General features: G+C 48.8%; 1 protein-coding gene across 1 annotated transcript in view; it reads left to right on the forward strand.

Moving 5' to 3' along the window:
- Positions 1 to 1,027: 1,027 nt before the first annotated feature.
- FLT1 (fms-related tyrosine kinase 1) overlaps positions 1,028 to 10,241 on the forward strand; it is a 223,193-nt gene continuing 213,979 nt past the window's right edge. Inside the window, exons 1-4 of the mRNA XM_006894087.1 lie at positions 1,028 to 1,160; positions 1,334 to 1,586; positions 1,679 to 1,923; positions 2,117 to 2,151. Of these exons, the coding sequence (XP_006894149.1) occupies positions 1,028 to 1,160; positions 1,334 to 1,586; positions 1,679 to 1,923; positions 2,117 to 2,151 (666 nt within the window). The remainder of the gene's footprint in view (positions 1,161 to 1,333; positions 1,587 to 1,678; positions 1,924 to 2,116; positions 2,152 to 10,241) is intronic.

Consider the following 10,241-nt stretch of genomic DNA (forward strand, 5'->3'; position numbering starts at 1 on the left):
CTGTTGACAGAAGCATCAGGGTGTCTGCTTCCAGCTGCGTATGAATGATGGTATGATTTGGGACGAGGAAGGTTTTGGAGAGGCATAGAGAGGATCCAGGGAGAAATGGGAAATCAAGCAAGTGGCGAGGAGCTCAGGAATTTTTAAAAAAAAAATTATAGTAACGCTGGCAGCGACAGTAACTGCAGAATGTGTGGTTCGGAGCCATCACAGCCGGTGGCTCAAGGCTCTGGAATGCAGGTGCGCAGACGTGCGCTTCCGGCATTTGGGGGCTAAAGGCTGGGGCCTCCCTGGCCGGTGCTGCCTAGCGATGTGGCAACTTCAGGTTGCCCAACCTTCCCCAGACGGGTCCAGTCCTTCAGGAAAAGTCTCTGGCTTCCTTGGGGAGCCATCACAGTCCTTTTTATCAGGGCAGCCTGGCAGGTTCCAATGTGAACCTTTTTTAAGCAGCAGTCTTTACTGGGACAGGCTTGGCTGCTCCGTAGAGCGCAGAGACAGTGGGGAGGAATTGAGGAACACCATGGGATTAATGTCATCGCGAATGGGCTAATGCCTCAACTTCTTGTCACCTGGTTCTGTTTGGCTCTCCTAGGAGGCCGCCACCAGGCAGAAAGGGTCTTGTGCTCTGAGCGTGCAGGGAATAAAAGTCGGCCGCTAGAGTAGCCTCACGCCTCAGCTTTCAAAGAGCGTTTAGGATGTTATTTCGTGTTTTGCTTCTAGACAGCATGGGGTGGAGGAAACAGGACACAGAATGCGCTCCCCAGGGACGGGCCCGTCGGGTCACCGTCGGGCTGCGGGTCAGGCCTCCGCTCAGAGGGTCCCCTGCTCAGTGCTAGCCGTCTGGGGGCGGCGGGGCGCAGCGGGCAGAGGCGGACAGGGACACTGATGCGTGCACTACCCCGCGCGGTGTGGACGGCGCCGCTCTGCTTTCCGCTGCTCCCAGGCGGTGAGACGCCGGCCACTGCCCTCCCCACTCCCGAGTTGACTAAGCTGGGAGGAGGGAGCCCTCCAGGATTTCCTGCGGGCGATGGCGGGGGTGCGGCGGGAGGGTCCGAACCTGCAGAGCCGTGCTCATGCGGCGGGGCTCTGCCCGCCACCCCGCCCTTTCGCCCCCGCCCCTCGGCTGAGCCGTCGGGAAGCTGCCCCGGAGGAAGAAGAGGGTAGGTGGGAGGCGGATGAGGGGTGGGGGACCCCTTGACGTCACGGGAGGAGGTGCCGGGGAGGAAGTGGGCCGGGGAAAGGTTAAAAGCCGCCCCCGCCCAGCTCCTCCGAGTCGAGGTCCGCAGGAGGCTCAGAGAGCGCGAGCGGTACACGCTCCTTCCTCTCCTCCCAGCGGCAGCGGCTGCGGCGGCGGCAGGGAACGACTCCCGGCCGGGCGGCAAGGATTACCTGCAGAAGGGGTCTGTCCCCACGCCTGGAGCGGCGGCGGCGAGCGCTCGGGGTTTAGGACCGGGCTCAGGAGGCGAGGTCCTTAATTTGGAGGAGCGCGAGCACTGGGCTTACAGGCCGCATCGCAATCACCATGGTCGGCGGCTGGGATCTCCCGGTCCTGCTGTGCACGCTGCTTGGCGGGCTGCTTCTCGCAGGTGAGGCGCGCGGGGCCGCACGGGGAGGGCGGGGCCGGCGGGGCAGGAGGTAAGGCTGCTCCGGGAGGGCTGAGTCTCCCGGAACTTGGGAGACCTACTGGGGCGGACCTACTGGTGCGGAGAACCGACGAGAACGCGGCAGCATCGCTGACCGCTGACCGCGTGTGCAGAGCCTGGTCCCGCCGGAGACGCCCAGCACGGAGGGCTTGCGGCGCTTACGGCTTCGCTCCCGCTAAAACCCCGGGCGGGAGCGCTGTGCGCCGAGCCGCGGCGCCCTCAGGAGCCTGGGGAGCAGTGCCCCGAAAATCCACCGGCTGTCCACTGCCCCGAGCGCAGTGTTGGCGACCATGACATCCCTCACGATCTCAGACGTGGAGAGAAAAGAGGGAGCTCGTGCTGGCTGACACCTGGCGGATCCTCGGAGCGAGTAAGGGCTGGGATCCCTCTGCCCGATGCGGAACCTCAGGCGGCGCCTTCCATTGCCTTCGCCGCCTTGGCTGCGCTCAGATGACCACTGCGCCTCTGCCCAGGGTCGGTGCGCGTGCGGCGCAGCCAGGTCATGGACGTGAGTGGCCCGAACTGACTAGAGCAGCCGAGGACGCAAGAGACCGTTAGGTTCTGGCATGGCAAGCCTAACCTTGAGCCCTAGAACCAAAGGGTGTACGCACGAAGTGGATCAGAAGATGAGATACGGAATTGCTGAGGTCCGCTCCTCCGCGCGCTGGGCGAACCCAGGCGGCAGCTAAGTCTACAGGTGGCCCCGCCTAGGGATCCCGCTGGAGGAGACTTGGGGGAGGGCCTCCCCACCTCCTCTCTGCGGGGATAGACCCCCTAGGGCGCAGAGCCAGCTGCTGGAGCGCCTCTCTCAAACATTATGGAGAAATGTTAAATATGAAAAAAATACAGGAACATAGGATAAAAACCAGCCCTTGTAACGTTTCCCAGCAGAGTTAGGCATGTTTTTTCAAAGCCAACAAACAAAACCTGTTGCTGTAGAATTGACTCCCTGTGGGACAGAGTAGAACGACTTCGCTGGCGTTCCAAAGACTTAACTTTAAAGAATGTGTTTCAGCGGAGGAGTCTCACCTGTTCTGGCACTTCACAAAAAACAAATAATAGTTCCAGTTAACAGGTGACCTTGTAAAAGCAGAAGGCCGAGGGGGCCATTAGGGAAGTTTGAGAACTTGCTAGAGGTGGGGTAATTTGCTCATATAACTCCGTTAAATGAAACACTATATTTTTCTATTTCACAAAAGCTTCATGTTTTTGTGTTGTTTTGAAGTTTCTTTTATGGAATTGCATCTGCTTCAGCATGTAAATAACTTGCCCTGGTTCGGTCCTGTATGTAAAGTCAGTGAATGCAAAAAATAACCTAGAAAATCAAAATTAGGTGAGAGAAGTAATAGACGTTTTATTGGGTTTTTTGCATCACATACACACACACACACATATATATTTTTTTTCCTTAAAAAAATGTCACTCGAAGGGGCGCCTGTGGCGTGATAGCTTCGGTGGATGGCGGGCGGCTGACTACACCGCTGCCCTTAGGAGCCCACCAGCTCCAGTGAAGATTTCCAGCCTTGCAAACCCGTGGTGGGTGGTCCTGCATTGGACTGCCTTGGTGGAAGTGAATTTGTTGTGTTAGATAATTCTTTATTTTTTTTTTTTTAAACTTGAGTTTTTGTTATTTCACTGGGGTTCACTTTCTGCGGTGGGAATCACATTCTTATTTTCTCCGTAATCACAGTATTTTCAGAAACATTCCACAAATTTCTTGAAACAAAGGTATTACCACTTTTGTGCATTGGTTGTGATGTTAAGTATTCAGCCTTAAGAAACTGTTTAATAACACTTGAAGCTTTGAAGGGGGGAATTCAGGCCGACTTTAATTTAAAGTCTGATTATCTTTGCAAGAGCAATTGAAATTTGTGGACATTTTAGTCAGATGCGGGTAGGATCATACTGTGATTTCTCATAGATTTCATTGCACGTAAGTAGGCAAGATTTCAAAGAATCATAGCATGCTCTGTGAAGTTTCTTGTTTTTTCCTAAATGTGTGTTCTAGGCAGAAAGGAGATGAGCATTGCTGAGGTTGTAGCTTCTGGCTGACTTCTATTTAGCCTGTGATCACAGACCCTGACTATGCTAAGTGCATTTTCTCTGCTAGCAAATCTCTCAAACCCACACCAATAACATTGGTTACCTGCTTCCTAACATGGAGTTCAAGATTTTACATGGAGATGAAGACAGCCTCTCTAGGGAGGGTCCAGTAAGGGGCCACATCCTGCCCTCCAGGCACATTGGGAGCCTGCTGGAAGCTATTTGGGGGTGAAGGGAAGGAGTGGAGGGAGTGTCCCAGCTGCTGAATTTTTTAAGATGTTTCAGCCTTTGAAATACTTTGAAGGGTAATCTTGTGTCTGCTGACTTTTTAGTGCACAGAAAATAAAATAACTTGGAAATAGATAAAGAATCATCATTTTAAAAGAGTTTATTTTTTGACCAAATTCCAATAATTCCCATACCTTCAAGTTGAATTATTGGCATCTTTCTATCTAAATTATTGGTGTCTTTGTAAGGGAAGAGATTGCAGTAGAGATGTTTCATTCTCATCATTTAGGAGGGCTGCTAGCCCTTGTTCCTCCATCCTAAAGCTGCTTTTTCTTCCTTCAAAGGGGCTACCTTCTTGGATTACAAGCCAAGGTCTCCTTTCCCCACCTTCCCGGTTTAATCTGCATTTACAATCCATTATCAGTCATTGTTGTTGTTAAGTGCCAACAAGAAAAGTGATTTTGTGGGAGAAGTCCACATCAAAATTATTCAGAACATTCCTGAAAATAATTCACATTTCCCAATGGATTGTGATAAACTTCTCAAAGTAGAGCCAGTTTTTCCTAATGAACTTGGTTGGTTTTTTCCAAAAAATTGTAAAGCCAGGGTTTTTTTCCTCCAAAGAGATTGCACAATGAGGTATATATATATATATATATTTTTTTTAAACTTTTTTTTTCTTCTTTTTAAAAAATCTTTATTGTATCATTTTTACGTGTACCGTCAAATCAGATTTGACTGGTACAGGAGGAGATTGCCCCCTCCTTCTCCAGCAAAGCATCTATCTGGTGGACACAATGAGGTCTTAACTTACCTAGCACCCTAGGCAGCCTGCATCCCATTGTTCTAATTGTGTTGCCTGTGATTGGCATCTACTTCCTCAGCATTTTCACTTTATTAAAATAGACAATTGCTAACTTGTTAAATTGTTTTGGGTTGTTGGGTTTTTGCTTTCCTGGCTAGAAATTCTGCAGTAGACTATCCAGTGTCTTTTCTAAGTGCCCAAGTGGATTTTTTTATTTTCAGATATAAAATACAATAGTTAAAACAGATGATTGATTCGCAAGACCCTGGTGGTGGTAAAGTTAAGCACTCCGCTGTAAACCAAAAGTGGGCAATTCTAGCCTACCAGCTGCTCTGCGAGGGAGAGAAGAGGCAGTCTGCTTTTGGAAACCCTCTGCGACTGCTCTCCTCCTTCCTGCGGAGTGGCCGTGAGTCAGAATGGACTCAATAGCAGTGGGTTTATTTGATGGAAAAGGAATTTATTCTAAAAGAGCTTCAGCTCTCAAAGGGGTCACTGAACTTCTCAATTTAACATTGAATGTGCTTAATTCTAGGAACAGACTAAAAGAAAAATCACTGTTCTGTTTTTCAAAAACTACTAAGATTTTTCTGATTCTACTCTGAATGTATATAATACAGAAGTTGAAAATTATATGTAACAAAATCAAAACAAAACGGCAAACAGGTTTTATGTCAATTACTCAAACTAGAACATCCATAGGAAAGACCTTTTGCTGTACAGATGCCCCAGTCATGGCTGATGTGTCTCAAGGCTTGGGAGCTCAGCATTTGGGGTTTTAATGTTGTTGTTATTGTTATGTGCTGTTGAGTCGCTTGTGACTCATAGTGACCCTGTGTACCGCAGCCCTGACCCCTGCTTTATCCTGAGCCAACCTCATTGTCTCTGACACACCTACCTACCCCCACTACCCCAGACACTGTTAATCCATCTCATCAAGGGTCTTCCTCTTTTGTCCTTCCACCCTCAAAGCATGGTCTCCGTCTCCAAGGACAGATACCTCTTTGCAGCATGCCCACAGTATGTCAGACAAAGCTTCAGAACAGTTGGATAGCTTCTGTAATGCTTTACATTGCACTGAGTGAACCTCGTGGCAAAGCATGGTATACCCTGGGCTGCTGTCAGAAAGGTTATTGGTTTAAATTCACCCATTGCTGTGAGGGAAAAAGTCTCCAGTAAAGACCCACAGCTGATGTGACTCCTTAAAGGAAACCGATGGAGGGCTGCTGTGTTTCAGGATCAGTTAGACGGCAGTGAGTTTGATTTTGAGTTTATGGGGGTGGGCAAAAGAATGGAGAGAAATCATGAGGACAGATTACCTCGGCAGTGGGAATTTGCCCTGCAGAGCCTGCTGGTGTTGATAGGAAGTACTCCCTTCAGTTGCTGTTAGCACTGTGAGCAATATTGTGGATGTCAAGTAAATCTCATAATTTGTTGTTATGGATGAGACAGGCTATTTACATTAATAGCAGGCTTTGCTTTTTTTTTTATAAAAAGATGTCATTTTGAGACTTTCAGGACCCCTGGTATAATGGATGAGGGTCTACTTACTAAAATATTAGATGCAACGCCAAGGGGGGAAAAAAAGTAGTGATCTCCTCCCCTGAAGAGCCTAGTTCTGGCCCTGTGGGATCTCTGTGAATTGGGATTGACTCAAAAACGTACAACAGGGGTGATTAGAAGCATAAAAGCATCTGTTGCTTGTAGATAAAGCCATTTGATAGAACAGGACAGTTCACCCCGACCCATTGACCTCAGTATGCCTGGGAGGCCTGTAGCCTGACACATTCCAGCTCTCTCCCAGGTCGCTGCTTGCTTTCCAGGATCCTTGTTGATTCCCTGCAGATTGCAGGTGCTGATTCAGTCGCTGGACTTGATAGAGGGAAAGGAAGTGAGAGCAAAGGAGGTAACAGAGAAAGCTTAAAAGGGGAGCACTGGCTTCATGTGGGCCTGCAGGGGTCTTTTGAGAAGGAAATGGTTCCATTGAGTCACCAAAGATAGTGGGCGGGGCTTCCTGCATGGCTGCTGGGCCGGATATGGGGGAGAAGGCTGGATTCCTGGGGATTTCCCATCAGTCTTGGTCAACCCCCCTGTCTCACAGCCACTTGGAAGGGGCCACTGCTCCTTCCTGAGCTGTTGAGTTTTTTGAGAGACTTGATCTTGTCTTCCAGAGACTCACAGTTTAAGAACAAAATCGAGTCCACTTGCTTCAGAGAGGAGGCTCTTTTCTTATCCCAGGCCACCAGTGGATTAGTGGTGGACCCTAGAATCGAACCTAGTGCTCAGATTACAGACATGGTTTCATTTTTATATTTCCTTTCTCCAACAGAATGAAGATACACATCTAGCTATTGAATGACCCTGTTAGAGTGCTAGAACGTCTTTCTGAACGCTGCTGTCTATTTAAAAGAGAAAATCTTTATCAAATTAGGTCTCTAGGCCCTTTCTTGTGTGGCACCACTGGGTGGATTTGGACTTGGAACTGGTAGGCTGAAAAGCCAGCGCAAAATGTGTGCATTATCCAAGCACCTGAAAACCCATGCTGTTGCCAGGGATTGTAGAGTCAATTCTGACTTACTGCGACCCCATGCCATGGAATAGAACTGTCCCCACAGGGTTTTCTTTTCTGAAATCTTTAGGGAAGCAGCCTCAGGCCCTTGTCCTGCAGAGACACTGCATGAACACAGCCCACCAACTTTTGGGTTTGCAGCTGTGTGCTTACCCATTGTACTTTTTTATTTCAAAGTCATGTTGTTGTTGTTGTTAGATGCCTTAAAATCGGTTCTGATTCTTAGCTGTACAACAGAATGAAAGGCTGGAGAGTCCTGCACCGTTCTCACAATCCCTGCTGTTTTTAAACCCGTTGCCGCAGCCACTGTGTCAGCCCATCTCATTGAGGGATTGAGAATATAGAAAGTATTCATTGATTATGCAAAGGCATTTGACTGTGTGGATCATAACAAACTGTGGCTGACTCTGAGAAGAATGGGAATCCCAGAACATTTAATTGTGCTAATACAAAACCTATACTTGGACCAAGAGGCAGTAGTCAGAACAGAGCAGGGTAACACTGCATGGTTCAAAATTGGGAAGGGTGTACGCCAGGGATGCATCCTGTCTCCATACCTTTTCAACATGTATGCAGAGCAGATTATCCGAGAGGCTGGGCTCTATGAGGAGAATTGTGGCATCAGGATTGGTGGAAGATCTATTAACAATCTCCGTTATGCAGATGATACAACCCTGCTTGCTGAAACTGAGGAGGACCTCATGCACTTGCTGCGAAGGGTCAAGGACTGCAGCCTTGAGTATGGACTGAGGCTCAATGTCAAGAAGACAAAGATTCTCGCCACTGGACCAATTGGCAGCATCAGGATGGATGACGAAGAGATTGAGAGTGTTCACAGCTTCAGTTTGCTCGGCTCCACAGTCAACATTCTTGGCACCAGCAGTCAGGAAATCAAAAAGCGTATCGCGATGGGAAAGTCTGCTGTTAGGGACCTCTCAAAGGTACTCAGGAGCAACAGTGTCTCTCTGGAGACTAAGGTGCGCCTGATACAGGCCATGGTATTTGCAATCACTTGTTATGCATCAAGAGTTGGACAATGACTAGGGAGGACAGAAGGAGAGTGGATGCTTTTGAGCTGTGGTGCTGGAGAAGGGTACTGAATGTACCCTGGACTGCCAGGAAAACAAACAGATTTATCTTGGAGAGGATTAAACCAAGCTACTCCTTGGAGGCAAGGATTCTGGGGCTTCGTCTGACATACTTTGGACATGTTGCCAGGAGGGACGGGTCCTTGGAGAGGGACATCATGCTTGGGAGGGTTGAGGGACAGCGCAGGAGGGGAAGACCCTCTATGAGATGGATTGATTCAGTGACTGGGGTAATCGGGATGGGTGTGTCAGAGGCGGTGCGGTTGGCGCAGGATAGAGCAGGGTTTAGGGCTGTTGTGCATAGGGTCGCTATGAGTCGGAAACGACTCGATGGCACATAACAACAACAACAACAGTTGCTATTCAGTGGGATACCAGGAGCCCTGGTGTCGCAGTTGGGGACTGTAGGGGGAAGATGAAGCAGTTTGCTTCCATAAAGATTTATACCCTTAGAAACCCCACAAGGCAGTTCTTCTGCTCTTTAGGGTCTCTGTCAGTCAGACTTTAAGGCACGTGGTTCAAGTCCACTGGCTGCTCCAGAGGAGAAAGATGAGCTGTCTCCTGTGTGATATGTAACCTCTCAAAACGCACTGGAAGTTCAGCTATGAGTTGGTTCCGACTTGATGGCACACGGCAACATGCATTAGAAGCAGCCCAGCAGCAGAAGGTTATGGAGTTGTGCACCTAGAGATTTGGTGAGAGGCTTAACTTGCCTTGTGAACAGCTGGAATCCTTCTTTTAATTGCTATGGTGGCTTCCTCATTCCCAGGGACTTGTAGCCCCACGACAGAAGCAGTGCTTTCAGCCAGCCCCCCAGTAGCCCTTCGTATGTGGTGTAGGAAGTTACTTGGAGGCACTCTAGTGGTGTAGTTGAGCTGCTAACCCAAAGGCTACGTCTCTCTGTCGGTTCAAATCCCCCACCTGCTCCGAGGAAGACAGATGGGCAGTCTCCTCCCATGAGGTTTATAGTCTGATACCTGGTGAAGGTTGGCTATGAGTTGTGTAGATACTGGTGAATATTTGCTGTGTGCTTTTTGATCAGAGCTGCTTCTGCCTCAGGGTATCCCCAGTATTCTTAAGTACGAGGCAAATGAAATTTAGAGCATTAAAATACTCTGTCCACGATGGTAGAAATGGTCCATGAAGCTGGAGGGATGGAAACCCTCCCTCTGTCAGCCTGCATGTCTGCCTCTCACCTCAGTCCTGCATCCCTAATGGAAAAAAGTAAGAAGAATCAAGATGGAGATGGAAGATGATGGGTCCTTCCCTGTTTTCCAAACCAATCATGATTGAAAAATTTAAGGCATGAACAAACAAAACAGACAAAACCCAATCATGTTTGGAGCTTTGCTACCTCCCAGGAATGTTGCAAGCTGCTGATATTCAAGGTGAAGGAGCCAGAAGCGGTTCCTGCTGGGGGCCTGGGACACCACTGCAGTGGAAAATCAACCAGCTGAATCTTCTCACCTTTCAGGAACTTGCTGCAAAATTCATCTCAGGAAAGGATTTCTGGAGCAGCAAACACCATGCTCTTGGGTGGGCATCAACCACACTGCTTTCAGATCCCAAACCCACACCCTCTGTCATCGAGTGGGACTCTCCATCAGGTTTTTGAGGCTGTGAATCTTTACCGGAAGAGCCCCCCTCCGCTCGCATGGTGGATTTGTACTGTTAGCTTTAGTGTTAACAAATGTTATGCTACCAACGCGCCTTCCAGAAGTGACTGTCTCGTAAACCATTGCAGTTTATTCTGACTCAAGGCAAAGCTGCAGGATAGAGAAGAAAGGCCTGTGGGTTTCTTTTTTCTTTTTTTTTTTTTTTCAGGTTTTCCATTTGCTATTTTATTTCTTTTTTTTTCCCTATAATTA

The sequence above is a fragment of the Elephantulus edwardii genome, unplaced genomic scaffold (assembly GCF_000299155.1).
Source record: "Elephantulus edwardii isolate Elephantulus edwardi_28Jun2011 unplaced genomic scaffold, EleEdw1.0 scaffold00134, whole genome shotgun sequence".
Lineage (NCBI taxonomy): Eukaryota > Metazoa > Chordata > Mammalia > Macroscelidea > Macroscelididae > Elephantulus > Elephantulus edwardii.